This window comes from Brienomyrus brachyistius, chromosome 8 (assembly GCF_023856365.1).
Source record: "Brienomyrus brachyistius isolate T26 chromosome 8, BBRACH_0.4, whole genome shotgun sequence".
NCBI lineage: Eukaryota > Metazoa > Chordata > Actinopteri > Osteoglossiformes > Mormyridae > Brienomyrus > Brienomyrus brachyistius.
In genome coordinates, this window is record NC_064540.1 from 14,416,026 (window position 1) to 14,435,306 (window position 19,281).

General features: G+C 44.0%; 1 protein-coding gene across 5 annotated transcripts in view; it reads left to right on the plus strand.

Moving 5' to 3' along the window:
* Positions 1–18,305, plus strand: part of LOC125747311 (receptor-type tyrosine-protein phosphatase gamma-like) — a 182,011-nt gene extending 163,706 nt beyond the window's left edge. For 4 of the 5 annotated variants that reach the window (XM_049022389.1, XM_049022385.1, XM_049022386.1 and 1 more), the window contains 15 exons: positions 1,367–1,458; positions 4,197–4,293; positions 4,432–4,514; positions 4,638–4,772; positions 5,145–5,279; positions 5,654–5,826; positions 6,627–6,762; positions 7,308–7,454; positions 11,430–11,523; positions 11,920–11,996; positions 12,245–12,373; positions 12,789–12,935; positions 13,164–13,306; positions 14,323–14,458; positions 15,151–18,305. In XM_049022389.1, the coding sequence (XP_048878346.1) occupies positions 1,367–1,458; positions 4,197–4,293; positions 4,432–4,514; positions 4,638–4,772; positions 5,145–5,279; positions 5,654–5,826; positions 6,627–6,762; positions 7,308–7,454; positions 11,430–11,523; positions 11,920–11,996; positions 12,245–12,373; positions 12,789–12,935; positions 13,164–13,306; positions 14,323–14,458; positions 15,151–15,297 (1,871 nt within the window). In that variant the 3' untranslated portion in view covers positions 15,298–18,305. Of the gene's footprint in view, positions 1–1,366; positions 1,459–4,196; positions 4,294–4,431; positions 4,515–4,637; positions 4,773–5,144; positions 5,280–5,653; positions 5,827–6,626; positions 6,763–7,307; positions 7,455–8,361; positions 9,303–11,429; positions 11,524–11,919; positions 11,997–12,244; positions 12,374–12,788; positions 12,936–13,163; positions 13,307–14,322; positions 14,459–15,150 lie in introns of those variants that run through there. The other variant, XM_049022388.1, reaches the window with a different exon arrangement.
* The last annotated feature ends 976 nt before the right edge of the window (positions 18,306–19,281 follow it).

Sequence of the window (19,281 nt, forward strand, 5' to 3'; positions counted from 1 at the left end):
ATACAATACATGGCTAGTAATTTTGTGTGTGAATTTCTGTGTGCTTATTTGCTTTTTAAGATGTTTTATGTGTATAAACATAGTGACTTGGCGTGAGCGTGTGAGTTGAAAGCCCACACCAGGTTGCCTGTGAATGAGAAGTTGTGGCCTCTGCTATCCTATGACAGGTCTCGGTTTACAGTACTTAATTCAGGAGCATGGGGCAGTCATTTCCTAAGCTTCAGCAGACCAAAATGTGGAAGTTTTCCCCCTCAGAAAAGCCGTCCCAGGGAAAAAAAAATCCCTCCCACATAAATGGAACTGTCAAAATGCGAGGGCGAAGTTTTCAGTCAAATAAACAGTTGATTATTGCAATTTCTCACTCTGTTGCATCTCTGCATTCATGGCAAAGAAGGAGAGCGAGGGAGGGAAGAAAAAAAACTTTCTGCAAGGCCTTGCTCTGATTGGACAGGTTTTCATTTCATGTTCATTGGACATAAGTTGGGGGAGAGCAAGGCTTGCGTGACAGTGAGATGTGACATGGGATTTCAGTAAGGGAGTGTTAGGACGAGCATATGTGGGAATAATGAGTCCACTGCTGTGTTTGCTAATTGTCTCCACAGGACCCCCTTAATCTTCTCTTAAATGTGCCACCAAACAATATGGCTGCCAGATCTTGTTTCGGTGATTACAGCTTGCATACTTTTAAAAGCGGCATCTCTGAAGTGTAAACGGCGCTCGTGTGTCTGCTGGCTCGCGTATGTACGCGCTTAGCCGCACTGTAGTGTTGCTGAAGGCTTCTAAGCACAGGCACCGGACTGGCTTCAGGCATCAACAATAGTCAATCATGCTGCTTGCAGGAAATCTACGATCCACGAATCTCGTGTGTAGAGAAACGTGGGTTTATTCATTAGTCAATTAATTATCATTCTCTCTTGTAAGGCGCATCGAACAGGTCCCATACTAGGGGCCTTGTACCATGAAAATGGTCTTATGCTTGCTGGGTAAGATGCTATTTAGTTGCCAGTTTAATTCCTAGCAGGGCTGCTCATGTTGTTGAGTTGTTGTGAAACAAGAGGTGAATTGCCGATGCATTGTGAGTGACAATGCCGGATTTTACAGGACAGAAGAATCGTAATTAATTAATGCGTAACTACTGTGATGCATGTTGACCTGATTTCTTAAAACAAAACACTCTACGTGTTAAATATGTTGAAAAGACACCTCTTGAGTAAGGTTCATAAATGGGGAGAGATGACAGTTATCTAAGAAACGTCTTGATAACTAAGCTGAACGATCATTTCTGCTTGCATTTCAGATTCATGTTGATGTTGTCCTGTTGGTGCATCCTTGTTTCACCTGGGAACAGTAACTGTCTCTCTTTCAGATGACATGGAGGCCATTCTAGTCAAGCATTTCATCAAGCACACCACAGAGCTGTACTCAAATGATCAGCATGGATTCTCTGAAGATTTTGAGGTGATGTCAACTTTCCCTTATTCTCCGTCTATTTCATTAGGTTGCAGTCCCAGATATTGAATCTGTATTCGCTCATTTTCTCCCCTGGCAAAAGCTTGTGTCACAGTTGCTCAGGGGTCATCAGTGGATGTCTGCTTAGAGGTGTCATGGGGGCAGGGGGGGTTCCTTTAAATGAGCTCGCTAACTCCAGCTTCACACAGACATACATCCAGTGAGGTGGTGATCGGCCTTCGCTCCATGGTTACTGCTAATGCTAGGAAAATATGTGAGGAATGCTGTCAGTCTCTACCTTTGATTTGGCCACTAGGACTCAAATACAGTTGCTGTCTCTAGCCTTGTTGCAGTTTGGGCCGAGGCGTAATTTCTCTGGTAAGGTTGTACAGGAACAACATCAAAATATATCAAAGGGGTTTTTTCATTTAATTTTCCCCCTTTTCCATCTGGTGGTTAAGAACGATGCACCCCCATAGGGTGACGTTGGGGCCACCATAGGATGACGATAGGGCCGACCGGGATGACGTTAAGGCTATCATAGGGTAATGTTAGGGTCGGTCGGGGTGATGTTAGGGCCACCATAGGGTAATGTTCGGGTCGGTCGGGGTGACGTTAAGACTGCCATAGGGTAATGTTAGGGTCGGTCGGGGTGACGTTAAGGCCGCCATAGGGTAATGTTAGGGTCGGTCGGGGTGACGTTAAGGCCGCCATAGGGTAATATTAGGGTCGGTCGGGGTGACGTTAAGGCCGCCATAGGGTAATGTTAGGGTCAGTCGGGGTGACGTTAGGGCCGCCATAGGGTAATATTAGGGTCGGTCGGGGTGACGTTAAGGCCGCCATAGGGTAATGTTAGGGTCGGTCGGGGTGACGTTAAGGCCGCCATAGGGTAATGTTAGGATCGGTCGGGGTGACGTTAAGGCCGCCATAGGGTAATGTTAGGGTCGGTAGGGGTGACGTTAAGGCCGCCATAGGGTAATGTTAGGGTCGGTAGGGGTGACGTTAAGGCCGCCATAGGGTAATGTTAGGGTCGGTCGGGGTGACGTTAAGGCCGCCATAGGGTAATGTTAGGGTCGGTCGGGGTGACGTTAAGGCCGCCATAGGGTGATGTTAGGGTCGGCCGGGGCTTTCTTGGAATCTGAGAAGAGACCTGTGCAACATAAAGGCTTTACCGACAAGGAACTGCAGGACATTGTACTCTTTGCATTGGTTTATGTTGTTGGTACGAATGAGATTCATTAAATTCATTGCATAGGGATTTATCCCTGATTGGCTGGTCATTGACTTGTCACTGTTTTTCATCTTTGGATCTTAAAATAAACAACTAAATGCAGATACCTGTAGGCTTCAGTCTATGTGGGTGAAAAAGTCATATTCACACAATAGTACAAATGTTTGTAGCGAAATATAGGGAAAAGCATCCAGCTAAGAGGCCACACGCAATGGAAACTTTAGTATTAGAGAATGTAAAGGGTACAACTTTACAAAGGCTTTCTTTAGCCTGAAAATATACCGAGGAAGTGACAGGAAAATGAGAAAGCATGGGGAAATGTTTTATTTTTCCCCTCCCCTATTTTTCAAAAACACTTCAGATTAGCACAAGAGTCCATTTAAAACATATTTCACAGCTAACAAAACAGCTAGGAAGGGGCCATATGCAGTCTTAGCTAATTATAATGACTGAAGACACTCGTGCAAGACGTGGCCCATTGAGGCATAGCTGTACCTGCATATGGTGCTGTCTAATTAAAAAAAGGGAAAAAAAGCATGTTTGCCACAGCAGCCGTTCATTTCCTGTCGTGCACACCGGCTCCCCGAGGACAGACGTGCGGCTTGTGCGTCTGTCCTGCATGCAGCCTTCATGGGGATTGCCCCGGAGCTCCGGACCCCCCATACATGTAACCAGAGCCAAAGTCCAGCTGCAGCAGGAGATATATAAAGCCCCCGCCATCTGCTGGATCCATCGACAGGTGGTTTTAGAAGCGGCTTCAAAGCCCCCCACTCCCGTTTGCCTTCGCTCACTGCACCCCATCCACAAACGGTGAGCTGCACGCCAGTGCGTTCGGCTGCAGTGGGAAAGAGCATCAATTAAAAAGCGCCGCTGCTCGTTCGTCAGCTGCTGACACAAATAATTATCGCCCTGAGTAAATAAAGACTCTGAAACACTGGATGCCATTAGTCGGTATACAGCGATAAAGCTCCCATTAAATGTGGATGTGTGTTCCCGGTCTTTCTTGTATTATCTTTGTCTGATTGCTGCTTTTTTTTAAGTGGCCGTAAGATGGAGATCTGGGTCCTGAGATTGTTTCACGCATGGATTTAAATAGATGCTAATTTAGCCGATTGAACTCATGGTGAATGTGGACCGTGGGGTGTCTCTGGGCTCACCAGGAGAGACCCTGCCACTCCCCAGCACACTGGAGGGAGATCGAGAGGAAGGGGCCAGGTTCTGGGGTGGATGGTGAACAGATGAAGGTAGCTGGGCTCACCTCCATGGGTTCATGGCTAATTCATCAGCATTGTGTGCTGTTCCTACTGGTGTGTGTTGGCTGAAGCGGCTTTCAGAATAGTAAGATGAACTCTGCGTCACGGGTAACGCCAGCCTTGCCCTTAATAACATTTTAAGAGATATATAAAAAATATTCCATCAATTTCAGTGCCCATTACAATGCATCTGAGACATGGGAAAGGGCCTTCACACGTGGCCATTGTGTGCTGAGCTGAAGCTCTCCCCCTCATCCCCGCAGGAGGTGCAGAGATGCACGGCCGACATGAAGATTACGTGGGAGCATTCCAATCACCCCGACAACAAGCATAAGAACAGATACATCAACATCGTAGCGTGTGAGTGGATTAGCGGCCCGGCGAGCCGACAGCCTTCGCTTTGAGGGCTTTCGTCAGAGGAGCATTTCCATAAAAGACTGTTGTCATGGAAAAATTAGAATGATTAAAACCCCACTGCTCTCATTCCCTCTTCCCTAGATGATCACAGCAGGGTGAAGTTACGCCCGTTGGCTGGCAAGGACGCCAAACACAGCGACTACATCAATGCCAACTTTGTGGATGTGGGTCTTGTTCTCTCCTCTCCTTTGAGTTGTGCACAAAGAAGCAGCTGTTTCTGATGTCTGCGTGTGCGTGTGCGTGCGCGTGCTGCTTCATGACGGGCTGTCTGGCCGCATGTCCTACAGGGATATAACAAGCCCAAGGCCTACATTGCTGCTCAGGGACCTCTGAAGTCCACCTTTGAAGACTTCTGGAGGATGGTCTGGGAGCAGAACACAGGGATTATCGTTATGATCACAAACCTTGTAGAGAAAGGAAGAGTATGTATGCCGCTATGAATGCTAAACTGCCCTTTTTCATCTCTTAATTCCTCACGTCAGACCTCATTGTCTCTTGGGTTAAGGATTGTCCTTCTCGGCCCTTTAAACATGGGCCGAGGTCATTTTTACTGCAGGGGCGTATACAGGGGTGGGGCCACAGGGGCACAGACCCCAGCTGATAGCTGATTGGCCCCCAGAGTTCCCCATCCCCTGTCACTCACCGAATCAAAACATATCATTGGCTAATGGCAGTGTATGAATTATGGTCCTTCTTATTTCCCCCCACCTCAGATTGTCTTAGAATCACTCCTGTTGAATTGTGATGAGTGGCCATGGGCTCACCAGTGCTGGTCTTTCGGCTCTCGTCCACAGAGGAAGTGTGACCAGTACTGGCCGACGGAGAACAGCGAGGAGTATGGGAACATCGTGGTGACACTGAAGAGTGCCGAGGTGTATGCCTGCTACACGGTCCGGCGCTTTACGGTGCGCAACACAAAAGTGAAAAAGGTCAGTTTCGGGTCAGTGGTTCCGAGAATCAGACGCTCGCCTTGACTGGTCCTACTGGTCAGTCTTTCACTTGATAATCCCCAACTACTTCGACATAAAGCCGAATTCTTTACTGATAGCTGACCGGCTGGCAGGGGTGTATGCAGGGGGGGGAACACAAAGGCACTGGCCCCATCTGAAAGCTGATTGGCTCCTTGATTGCTCCCGCCCCATTACCAGTACAAAAACATACCATTGGCTAATGTTAAGGTTGACCTTTCTGCATGAATTATGGCCCTTCCTGTGCCCTCCACCTCAAATAATCCTAGAATCATCCCTCCCATCTGGTGCCTGGATTCAAACTCAACTTGAAAATGTTTGTTGCCCTGCTGTAGGGTCAGAAGGGGAACCCAAAGACCCGGCAGAACGAGCGGACTGTGATCCAGTACCACTACACACAGTGGCCTGACATGGGCGTGCCGGAATACACCCTGCCAGTCCTGACCTTTGTGCGGAGGTCCTCCGTTGCCCAGACAGCAGACACGGGACCAGTGATAGTGCACTGCAGGTAGCGCCTGAATCCACATGTCCTGCAGGGGGTGCTGTTCTTGCTGTGGCCTTGGGTTTGTATAATTTGCCTTTATTTATCTAACAGAAGGCTTAGAGGCTTATTGCCTTCGCATAAAGGCCCACTCACAGCTCCATACATACGACTCCCATTTGCTTAGAAAACTGATATCCAGCTCTGGAAGGTTTAATATCCCTTCAGATAAGTAATGGAGTCTTTGTATGTTCTTGTGGAAGTTTACACTGTCCGTATCAGGGAATTACTCATTACCATGTGCTGTCCTGGGTTCCTGATGGATATTAATATTACAGATGATTGTATGATTATATGAATTGCCCAATATACTGGTGCTGTCCAGTGTAAAAAATACTAATGAATTTTTTTCTGCATTGAGAGTGATGGGTGTCTTCTGCACTTAGCACTTAGGTAATGATCCTTCACAATGAGCAAGCTGCTATTGCTGACACTCATTTACTGTATTGGACTTAAAGTGCTCTCACTTACCACGGCCTCACCGCTTTCCTCGTGTCTCCCGGTGTCTGGCCCCTCACATCGCCGGCGCCCTCCCCTTCATTCTTCGATGGCCTCGGCACTTCCTCTGTTAATCGTTACACTCTTTACCCTTTTGTTCCACCTGCCCTCAATCCGTTGGGTGCATGCTGAAATGTCAGTCTCCGATTCGCGCTGAGGAGTCGGTGTGACCTTTCCTGGTGGGGGTGGGGGTGTTAAACGGGGCTCCACGTGCATTTGCGGATGGTGGGGGCCCGACAGCGATGCTCTCTTGCCTTTGCTCCCCCCAGCGCCGGCGTGGGCAGGACGGGGACGTACATCGTCATCGACAGCATGCTGCAGCAGATAAAGGATAAAGGCACGGTCAACATCTTGGGCTTCCTGAAACACATCCGGACCCAGAGAAATTATCTCGTGCAGACAGAGGTGGGCTTATCCCCAGCAGTGTGTGTGTGAGCGCCCCCGGTCACCAGCCAAGTTCCTCACCTACATAGAAACTATCTATCTAGATAGATAGATAGATAGATAGATAGATTGAATGATTGATTGATTGATTGATTGATTGATGGTTGGCTTTATCAGTTCAAATGGGAATGGAAAAATCAGCCATGGCCCCTTCCCACACTGTATCATGGGTCTCTACAAAGATTTTGTAGCTTGAGAACAGTGGTTTCATGTACTGGCCTTCTAAGGTGTATGAAGGGATTCTTCTGCGTCTATTGGACACATACTGTGTTGCCGTTACCAGTTTCCACGGTCTGGAGGGTCCCAACAGGTGGTTGCGATGGGGTATAATCTGCCGTGAAGCCTTTCCATTTCAGGAGCTAGGTGATTTATCAGGTGACTGAATGGAATTTTTGGTAGCGATTTGACAGTAGCCAGAAATAAAGGGGACACGTGTGTGTGTGTTATGACCCATAGCGGGAAGCGGACTGGGCTGAATGGCTGTTCTACCTCATCCCAATGTACAGGAGCAGTACATCTTCATCCACGATGCCTTGATGGAAGCTATTCTTGGCAAAGAAAGCGAAGTGCTTGCCAGTCAGCTCCACAGCTATGTCAACAGCATCCTCACGCCAGGCCCGGGGGGCAGGACGCGTCTGGAGAAGCAGTTTAAGGTCAGAACCCCCCACACCCACCTCACCGGCTGCTTGTCGCCTTCCTGGGCGACAGTTTTAAATCGGTTTCAAAGACCTAATTGGTGACACTTTGAAAGATGGCTCCTTGTATCCCTATGATCTTAAGACGGCTCCTTAAATAGCGGCATGAATTGAATGAAAATTAACAGAACGCCAAAAAATTGCTATGCTTTTTTGGCCCATTAGGGAGAGTCCTGTGGGCTGGTTGTCATGGCAACAGTATCCTCCTTTTGTAGCATACGGTCCAAGTCGTTGCCGAAGGTAACGGCAAGAACAGATTTAAGATTACCCTCATTATTCTAATGCTAATGTGATCTGTATCTCGACAGTGCTGTTATCTATATATGTTCACGGAAACAGTGTGGTTGTATAAACTGAAATCAACGTATTTGAAACACTATTCACAATATATGTTGCTACTGCTTTCTATACGCTATGAAATAACTTATAAATAAACATTTATTTTGTTTTCAAATGAAAATATAGTTTGAATGTGCCAAGCATATGATCCTTTTATATTCCAAATGCGATTTTATAATGTCTCCACATAAATGACTGATCCTAAGATGAAATACATGCGTATGGATTTAAAACAAAGCAAGAGGAAAGTGGAATAGAAACAAAGGAGATGTATAAGTAACAGAGCCCCTAATTTAGCCATGGTAAGGGGTGCTGCAGGGGACTTTTTGGGATCCATAACTTTTTTCAGTATCAGCAACATTGTGGAAATGAACCGAAACAAGAATATCAAAAATGTAATCATCAGTCAGCAGGAAACTTGTAATAGAACAGACAAGAATATATTTAAAATCTGGACATTTAGCAAATGAAATTCTACACGGCTGAAACCAAGGTAATGCCCTTGTATTATGTATTTACATTACAGGTATGGGGAAATTGTATCTTATCTAGGGAAAGTCTTGAATTAAGGAAGTCGTGCTGTGTCTGTTGGTTTAGTATCGACTCTTGCACATTTTGGACATTGGTGCCGTAGGGCTGCCAAGCAAAGACAGGCTAATAGTTGTAAATAAATGGGGACGTGATCCAAACAGAACCTTCAGGGCCGTGGATTAGGGCACTAAGATCATCAGCAGAGCTGTTAAAATGGACACACAGCCGCTACACAAATACTAAAGGCTTGTCACCCCCGGAAGCAAGCTCTAAATCGGACGGACTCATCACCAACCCTGGATAAACAAGTGTCAGCAATCCAAAGCAGGTAATTTTTTATTGTGTCCTCTGTTGAATGCATATTTCTATTGGGTGAATCCTACCAGCTGAAATGCTTAATTATTCTGTAATTGGAGGAGAGGGTATGTGTACTGCAGGAATGCATTACCAATCTGTTAAACATGCAAACTGACTGCGGGACTGACTGATGTGATCCATTGTGATTGTGCAGCTATTCTAAGCGAGTAGTAGGTCCTCTGGGCCACAATGTGGCCAGTTTGGCCCCAGAACCAGCAGCAGCCAGCTGTGTTATCAGCTGGACAACAGACACATGGCTAAATGCTCAGAACGCAGATCACCACTCACCCGTTACAACAACAAATAGCTTCTCTGCCTTCGCTGGAGTAGCTCTTAATATGATGCCCTCATCAATGATCTGTCATAATTCAGTAACTAAGTTTCAATAAAACACCTTCCTGGGTAATTTGACGACCTATCCAATCAGGTCTCTTCATTGACTTTCTGCGAAGTTCATAATGGACTTGTTAGTTACTTTCTTTGCACTTTTAATGCATTGAATGACTGCCCATCTGCTTATTTGATGCATCCAAACAGCTATCATATCAAAGAACTAATTTGCAATTAGTCTAATAAATTTTTTTTTAAAAAACAACGTAAAACTGTAAAAGATTGTAAAACCTTCAGCGGTAGGGCTCCTGTTTTAATGAACAGGCATCTGGCCAGTTTGCAGAGCTGTTATTTTGCTCTGCCTACACTCAGATTATTTTTGGCTTGGCTTACTGTAAATGATGCTGCTGATCTCAGTAAATGCTCTCCTAAGTCTCTGTATATCTGTCATTTATCAGTGTCGCACTGACCTCTGTGTGCCTCTCCCCCCCCCATGCCTGGGTGACTCTGCACCTGGAATGATCCTCTGCTGAGGTCCAGCCAGAAGATTTTCTCCCCTGCTGACCGCCGGTGTCTGCCACTGAGCTGAAGAGCGCCATCACGCTCCGGCTTCGTCCCAGCGGCCTGGCTCTCGCTTCTGCATCGATAGCTTTCCCAGGAGAGCCAGACTGGCCTGTTAAGAGTTCCTCTGGATTTTTTGTTCACTCTCCTTCATTGTCTTTTATTGTTTTTTATTTACCATTTGTATTTAAATCCCATATGGTCTTAAAACACTGGGGCTTGAGCAGTTTATAGAGACTAAGTTGAGCCATATCAAATTAGATTCAACGAACAATAAGGTAAACAGGAAATCCAGACTGATTCAAAAACACAAGGCCACAAATGGAAAAGATGTTTGCAAAAATATAGAAAGTTCCCACAAATGATGGTGGGAGCTTGGGGTAGCTCTAGTATAAGCTGTTTGAAAATCACATTCTTTGGATTCCTGCATTAAATAAAGTTCTGCCAGCACTGAATAAAATATCTGTCAGTAGCCTCTGTCTCATGTTTAATAGTTATGTTGTTATTCACCCTGCATCTAATGAACTGACAGGAAAAATGTTGAAAAACGGCTCACTTGGATCTAATTTTGGGTTTGGACAGAGGTGCGGATTTATTAAGCACATGTTAAGGATTTGCATAATTATTATCTTACATCCTGGCTCACTGAGGCAGGGTGTGCCAAACAGAATTCTCCTGTGCAAAAATTTCACCTGTCTAATCTTTATAATTAGAGTATGAAAACTCTCTGACTAACTGCGAGGTTGAAAAGTCCTCCCTTAGCAAGTAATATGATATATACATTTCCATCATCCTTACAGCCAAACTGTACAACATGTGGGAGATAATCTGCAATGGAGCTTCAACTTCCAGCAGATTACTAGGAAAACGTGTTAGAAGAATCATTTGGGCACCGTTACGCATTAAACATGGTGATCCTTGAAATGTATCCTCTAATAATTGGGAAATACAAACAGCGTGTATGGTTTGAGTGAGAGCCCAACTGACCAAACGGCTCTGGGCCTCTCCGCGCTTGTCCTCGCGTTCGAACATAGTGCGTATTGCTTGAGAGAGAGACCAACCGGCCAAAGGGCTCTGGGCCTCTCCGGTCCTGTCCATGCGTTCGCACATAGCGCGTATGGTTTGAGTGAGGGCCCAACTGACCAAATGGCTCTGGGCCTCTCCGCTCCTGTCTCCGTGTCCTCACTTAGAAGGCTTTCGTTTCGTTTAACGAGGCCACACCGAAGTGCTCCATCGCGGAGCCAGCAGATGGACGTGTCCCTGCTGGTCCCCCGCCACGGTGTCCCCCGGCCTGCTTTGTTCACCCTCCCCTTTCAAACCGTCTGCATTGAATTCTGAGAATGGTGGCGGTCAGCACTGTGCCAGTTCCTCTTCTGTAGCATGTCGCTGTCATCTGTCGACTCCCTCGCATCGCTTTCTTTTGTTTTGTTTATCACTTCATGTGATGTTATTAGCTGATGTTAGGCCATGCGTGTTATTGGGACACAAACATCGGATATTCCCATCTGTCTCCTAACGTGTCGTTCCCTGATGCAGCGTTTCCCAAACCGGTCCTTGGGGATCAACAGACGGTCCATGTTTTTGCTTCCTCCCAGTTCCCTGCCAGACAATCCAAATCTGCAAAAACGTGGACTGTCTGCCGATCCCTAAGGACTGGATTGGGAACACTGCCGTAATGGATATGCAGCCGTATCGGAATTCAAATATCCGCACGACTCTGGCTGAGGGTACAGCTACTTTCATAGTTTAACTGGTGATCCCATGGACAGTCTGTGAGTCTATTACACTCTCTCTTCCCCGCCTTTGCCTTGTCAGTTGGTGACCCAGTGCAACACCAGATTTGTTGAATGCTTCAGTGCCCAGAAGGAGTGTAACAAAGAGAAGAATCGCAACTCTTCAGTGGTGCCATGTGAGTCTACGTGCCACGATGGATTATGATTTAGTGTCATTTTGTATTGTGCTTGTTTCGCTTATATTGGTTGAATTGTGGCCATGGAATGTCACTCGTTCCTGTCATATCTGGCACTGACATCAGCTGAGAACTTTTTGTCTGGCATATAGCAGCTTAAATGTCTTAAACTGTCATAATGGTGCGTTTTGATTTCGATACTCAGTCACTCTTTCCAAGATTTTATCCATCTATTTTTCAGCTCATGTAATAGCTTTTGAAGTTTCTCTGGATAATATGAGCTGCCAAGTAAACAACAATGAACCAATGAATACTGTACATCAACCCCAGTTGCTTATTAACCAGTGTAAATACTTCAGTTGCATGCGATTGAGTGTGTCTGTGTTTTCTTTCCAGCGGAACGAGCCAGAGTTGGCCTGGCACCACTGCCTGGAATGAAGGGCACTGACTACATCAATGCCTCTTACATAATGGTTGGTCTGATTTGTATTGTGTCATATATTAACCATCCTCCATGTTGTAGCAGTTCATATTGGCAAAGGTCAACAGGCAATATATGAAGTTGTCAGTGATGATCCTCTTCTGTTGATTGGAAAATAACGTGTGTCTGGTTTTTCGAATGGCAAATGTGGGAGTCCGGACGGATTTCTGATGAGATAAACTCCCTTCCCCTGCAAACATCAAACAGTAATGTCTGACTTTGTTTATTGTTATGGAACAGGGTTACTACAGGAGCAATGAGTTCATAATTACCCAGCATCCCCTTCCTCACACGACTAAGGACTTCTGGAGGATGATTTGGGACCACAATGCACAAATTATCGTCATGTTGCCAGACAACCAGAGCTTGGTAGGTATTACTTTCATCACCTCCTCAGTTGATGTTTTCTTTTCAATTAAGCGGTTATACGCAACACAGAGCCTGTTTGTATCCTGAGTCTCAAAAAAGAAATCACACGTTGTGTGAAATAAATTGCGAAGTGCTGTTTAAGTGTCATCAGTGATATCAGGGCGTGTTCCCAGCTGCACGCCTTCACTGCTTTTTTTCCAGTGCTCTAGGCTTCCTTTTTCTCCGCAACCTGGGACACATTTCACACCATCCCTGGAGATGTAGCAAACTAAGTACATTAGCGTCATTCTGTTGTTCCGTTTTCATAGTTAATAGTCTTGTTGGGGGTGTAATGAATTTCTCAGATTGTAAAACTGGAAAACCCAGGAACTGAGGCTCACAGTTAGTTTACGGGACTGGTGTTCTGTCCACATAGGCTGAGGACGAGTTTGTGTACTGGCCTAGTCGGGAAGAGGCCATGAATTGCGAGGCCTTCACCGTCACGCTCATCAACAAGGACAGGCTGTGCCTCTCCAATGAGGAGCAGATCATCATCCATGACTTCATCTTGGAGGCTACGCAGGTATGGCAAGCTAGTCATCCACCTACAGGGCAAGATGGAACATGGTCTCTTTGGATTTATTTAGATATTTCATAGATGAAATCAATAAATCTGCCACTGTCCAGCCTCTTTTCGCAGTAGTACATCAGGGATTGATGATGGATTTATTGTTACTCCTGTCAGACGGACGTCTGTGTTCCCGAGGCATTGGTGTGTCAGCATGTTCCCCCCCCCCCCCCCCCCCCCCAGGATGACTATGTCCTGGAGGTTCGTCACTTTCAGTGCCCAAAATGGCCCAACCCTGACGCTCCTATCAGTAGTACCTTTGAGCTCATCAACGTCATCAAGGAGGAGGCCATGACCCGAGATGGACCAACCATAGTGCATGACGAGTAAGTGGCTGGTTGTATGCACACCAGGTGCAATGAAGAATCAATACCCATTTGCTGCACCGTAGCCCTGCAAGTTTAGCAAGTGCCATATTAAGCAGGTGACGGCAATGATTTCTCGTAAATTAAGCACCCGCATTTAACTAATAACCACAGCGCAACATTTCTGTGAAATGTAACCAGTTGTGTCGGCAGCTGGCTCAAAACTGTGGCTGCAGATGTAGCTAAAAGGGTCTCTTTGTTATATAAATGTCCAGCAAGCAGATGTGTATAGAGCCCCAGGATGCAGTTAGTCCTGTTTATAAATGAATTTCTTGTCAACAGTCCAACTCAGCATCTTACTCTGGTGGTTGAGAAAAATTGGTCTTGCCATTTCCCAATTGATTGCATCAATAAACTCCATTCTCATCATGGGGTATTTCACCATCACTCCTGCAGTCATCCTTCACTGGCTATTCTGTTAAAGGTGTCACTGAGGTCCTAAAATCATAAAACAGCATCTTATTATACTACACTTTAAGGTTTGCCTTTTCCACCTTTAATAAACATTGATGCCTGAGTAAATCTTACAAAAATGAGTCACTGCAGGCTCAGAAATGGATTTCAGCTGGATGCTTTGTCATATTTTCCTGTACACTTAGTTGCCATTTTAAGTACACCTACCTAGTACCCATTATCTACAGAGCAGCCTGATTTTTTTTCAAGAAGGTTCTGGAAAGCTGCCCAGTTAATGAACACATAAAATAATCTACAGATATGAACTGGAACAATCTTCTTACACAGTAATAATTTAGTCATAGTTACTCATTGCTGTCATTAAGATTACTTGAAAGACATCAGTTACTGTATGTTTATCAGTCAGAAAGTCTCACAATTTTTCAAATGTTTTAAAATGAAAATGCAAAAACATGTCACTGCATTTTCATAAACCAGATACAGGTGCTTTTCTGCTGACCCGTGTCCACCTGGGACGTCCCGCTGTGTCCCTCTGACCCAATTTGCCTCCATCGCTTGCCCAGGTTTGGAGCTGTCTCGGCGGGCATGCTCTGCGCGCTCGTCACCTTGTCCCAGCAGCTGGAGAGCGAGAATGCAGTGGGGGTGTACCAGGTGGCCAAGATGATCAACCTCATGAGGCCTGGAGTGTTCACTGACATTGTGAGTATAGTGCACTTAGAAACTTCACTGTTTCACCCAGAATGATTTAAAAGCGGAAGTAGTCTGGCATTCAATGGAATCATCTACCACCCAGTTACATGTTGAAGTGTGTTTAATCATAAGCACTTTGATGGCTTACACCTTTTGACGTGTTACTGGAGAAATTTCACATTCAATGGTACAAGAGCCGGGATCCAGGATCTGAACCAGTAACCTTCCAGTTAGAAGTGCACAGGCTTCACTGCTGCCACCTGCTGTTAAAATATCATCAGAAAAATCTTATAGCACAACTGACATGAAGTCACTCTGCTCACATCTTTCTGAAAAGAAACCTGACAGGTTTATTTCAAAGCTGTAATAAATCTCTTTTCTTCTTAAAGTATGTGAATTTTTAATGAGCACACAAAGAATTTGAGGCTCTGGATTCTTTCACAGTTTCAGTGGCACCAAGAGTTACTCTCTCCCTTTAGAAGGACCATATGTTTAATTTTGTTATCGTCTCAGCTGACATATGATACATGGCTATTTTTGACAAGAAATAAAACTGAGTAGTATGTGCTTGTATCTGTATAAGATGATGTTTTACATACTTATGAACTGTTCATAGCTTCAGGCAAGTTTTGAAAAGCGATTTTAGGTGAATATTTGGTATCGTTAACATTTGTTTTCCCCTGCCTCTCTTGTGTTTCCAGGAACAATACCAGTACCTTTATAAAGCTATGCTGAGCCTGGTCAGCGCCAAGGAGAACGGAATGAGCCCCATGTCCGTGGACAGAAATGGCATTATTGTGATTACAGACGAATCGGACCCTGCAGAAAGCATGGAGTCACTTGTTTGAAGAGGACATTGGCACGAAGAGGCACTTAATTTGTAAAACTTCAAGGACTAGACAGACTTTTTTGAGGCCTTTTTTGCCAGAATCTTGGTTAAATGGAAAAAGAACCTGATTACTTTTTTACACTGATAAAAAGTTTTTGATATTTATTTTTGCCATTTTATGTCTTAATGTTATCCTACTGAGCGTTTGCACCTGTCTTTAAGTTCACACGACGAAACACAGTTCTCTCTAGTTTGCACTATAATGTCAGTGTTACTGCCTACAACCCAGTTGACATTATCGGTCACACATCCATGCTTTCCCGGTTGTATGTTTTCGGCCAATTGGAGTCGAGAAGCTTCGATCACGCGCCCCCTGCCGCTGAAGGCGCGGAATGAGGATGATGATGCGGCCAGTCCCCATGTGCTGTGTTACCGAGTAGCTGTTCGCGGCCGTACGAGATCAATTGTATTCTGTACAGAAAAGTGGTGTAATGGTTTCCAAAAGAAACATAGCTCTGAAAACCACGGCGGGAGGGACTACCATGCCCTGTTTAGTAACGACCTGTGTTGGACTAACGTTTGGCCTAGCATAACCCTATACAGCATGCGAAGGGAAGCGGGTTCTGCTCCGCCAGTGACTGGTCGCGCTGATCTCGCCCACCTTGGATTTCAGAGCTTAATGTCTCCCATCAATAGCTTAATGTGCTTCAGAAATCACAATGGAAACTCATATAACAGTAAGCAATAGGGTCATTATTTGGCATCCGAATTTGATTTTTCATATTTTTTATTAATAAGTCAAACCCATATTTTCATTTTACATGTGGCATTTAAACCACTACTGTGAAATGTACTTCTTTTTGCAGGCTTCTTTTTAAAATATATCCTTAATCCTCTTAACGTGTGGTTTTGTAGACTTCTTTTGTCGGCGAACCTTGGAACAGATTCTCCTTGGTTCTCGCTTAAAGGATTTGACACAGTGCAGACAGTTTGCTGCTCCTCCCCCCCCCCCCCCAAACCCAACCCAACCCATCCCATCCCATCCCTTCCATCTAGCTGCCTCCAGGCTCACCTGTCTCTCTGTCGCTCCTTTTACGCGTCTTTCTACCATGAAGGTAGCATTCAGTGTTAACATATTAAAAAGAAATAAACATTTCGGTTTACTTATAAATCGGTGCTTACTGAAAACCGGATGAGTGGAATAGCTCGTATGGATATAATCAGAGACCACTGTTTTGTGTAATTAATATACATAATTTCATTGAATCGTTTGCTTCCTTAGTTATCTCAACCCAAGTGCATTCAGTGTTGCCGAGAACGTTTAAATTGCGTATCATTTCCCAACGTTTTGACCTTTGTGGTCCCGCCCACCCATGATTGTACCGTATGTCGTGTAAAATGTGCCCCCTACTTTGGTTTAAATGGAAAACAAGGTGGAGAAAAAAGAAGAGCAGACACCGATCTCATCTCTCGAGTGGTATATACACCGGCCCGAGGCCCAAGGTGACCTACCCATCATTTCTCTCCTGCTGTTTCAGAGGCGAAGTACTCCCAGCACATTCAAGGCAAAACGTGCGGCTCCCTTCGCTGTGTCCGAAGGCCGCCACGCATCAAGCGGCAGACTGTGCTCATTTCAGGCACAGTGGGACTCTGCGGCTTCAACCTAAATGGGGAAGAAAAGGGTGTTATCCTTTTGTCACACAGCACAACTGCCTTGGCGTTATATATTTTTTTGTATTTTATTTTTTTTAAGCATAGCGACATATAACCTGGGGAAAATATAATGCATCAACTCTACCAAAGATATAAATGCATTTCAGAAAGGAAAACAAAGCTTTGTTTGGTCATTTTTTTATATTTCTGTTTAGTCGAAGTTGTGATTAGAATTAAACGATTAAATGTGTGCTTGACATTCATTACTGGCAGAGGTTTGACATTATCGGTATACTTATACAGACTATATTTACTAATTAAATTGTACTTCATTACGAATTTTTATTTAACTCAATTAATTTGCCACAGAAATATGTGGGAATAGTTTACTCTTTTAAAGGTGTTTTTTCAGAGCCGTGGGTGCTTTTCTTAATTTAACTGGAAATAGATTTAAAAAAAAAATGTGATGTTTTGAGGTGGAATGTCAAGTCCGCCCTTCATCGGTGTCATGCTGTGGCTGATCTTTAATCAAGTTACTGTTCTTTTTATTATTTGTGTTTCTTCATACGGATGTGGCTGAAAATTGAGTTGTTCAGTATTACCCGGTGAAATGTTACGTTTTCTTTATTTTTTTTGTCTCCTTTATATCTCCTTACAAGGAGGCTGTTTAACGAAGTCGCAGCTCCAACATTTGGGGAAAGACGCGACTTTCGATCATTCGTCACCCTAAGCACTACTGAGTTACAGGCCGCCGATTTGGATTTTTTTGTATTTTTTTTTGCTTACCATCCCAATCATTCCTTTTTGTTACATGCGCTATGAAACAAACACTAGTGTCTCATAAAATTTAAAATGTACATATTTTGTTTTTCCATTAACCATCTTCTGGAAACTTTTTATCTATGGTATATAATCATAGAATTTTATATTTTCTTATGAAGCTATTTTTTCCCTAGTTTCTGCTCCGTCATTGTTCTGTGGTGAATATTTGGGGAAAAGTCTCTCTCTGTGCATTGAGGTAGTGATTGTCATCACATACCAAAAATATCCATAAACATCCATACCTATACATCTCCCTTTCTGGCAGTGATTGTGGTACTTTTTATTTCATTTTCTTTTTCAGTTATTATTATTATTATTATTATTATTATTATTATTATTATGTTGTCAGTTTGTGCAATAGAATAGATCTAGTGAGTCACTGAATAAGTTTGTCTCATTGGCCCATTTGGAAAAGGTGGGTGTTTCTCTTCTTTTGTAACCAGAAAAAAATGTTTTGTTGAAAGCTATATAAAATCATTCTATTATAGTGTTATTTAATATGTAAATTGTATTGCTATACATAAAATAAAATATGGGTTTTGATGTACTTTATGGAAATTTTTGTGTGGTCCATAAATCCCCGTGAAAAATCTAATTACGTTTTCAGTTTTGCTCGGTTGACTAGAGAAGACAAATGTTCTCTTAAGGAAGAATTTGTTTTCTGCCATATTTATGCAACAACTGAAAACCTCCACAGATGCAGAAGCGTTACTCTTTCCTGTCATTAGAAAGAATGATTACTCTTTTCTGAAGCGCTTTCTTAATGAAGCTCAATGTGGCCGACTTTCATCAAGGCTGATGTCTCCCCGAACAGCCTTTACTCCCAAATGTCATTCGTTATGCTGGTGCAAGCAGACATGGAGAGGAACAAAGAGGGAACAGAGCATCCACACAGCCACCTGTTTAATCCATCTTTTTAACTACTGTTGTTTAGTCTTGTTTTAACTGCTATTAATGAGCACCGTTACACAGTCAATCTGTTAAACATACGGCCCCACAAAGAATTATTATATTCTGCAACTCAGATTTAAAAGCACCATATTTTCCTTGCTCTTACTTATTAATGTAAAAACTCATTCAAATTTTTAAGGGCCAAAATAGCATTTTTAGTTTTCCAAGGCTTACCGTGTCCCTTTTGTGAAATGCATGGGTTCAAACACAAATGGCTTAACTACGAGAGGTCTCCACTGGAAAGCTTAAGGTTACATTACGTAGCGCATTTGGTTAGACCTTCTGAAGACAGGTAGAAGATCCCCTTAAATAAACATAACCCGCACCAAATTTCCATGCATAAATGTTATGGATTATTCTGTTTTATAAATTCCACCATCTAATTTTTAATCCTGCTACCCAAGCTAGAGGTACACGAAACAGTTGAATGACACCGAATGCCATGCAGAGTGGATTGCTTGCTCAGGATAATGCAGGACAATGCATGCAATGCATGCATATTAACACTACAAATTGTCGTCATAGATGGGGTACAAGAGATCGGAAATTAAAAAAACAAGCTGTGTTATTTCTATTT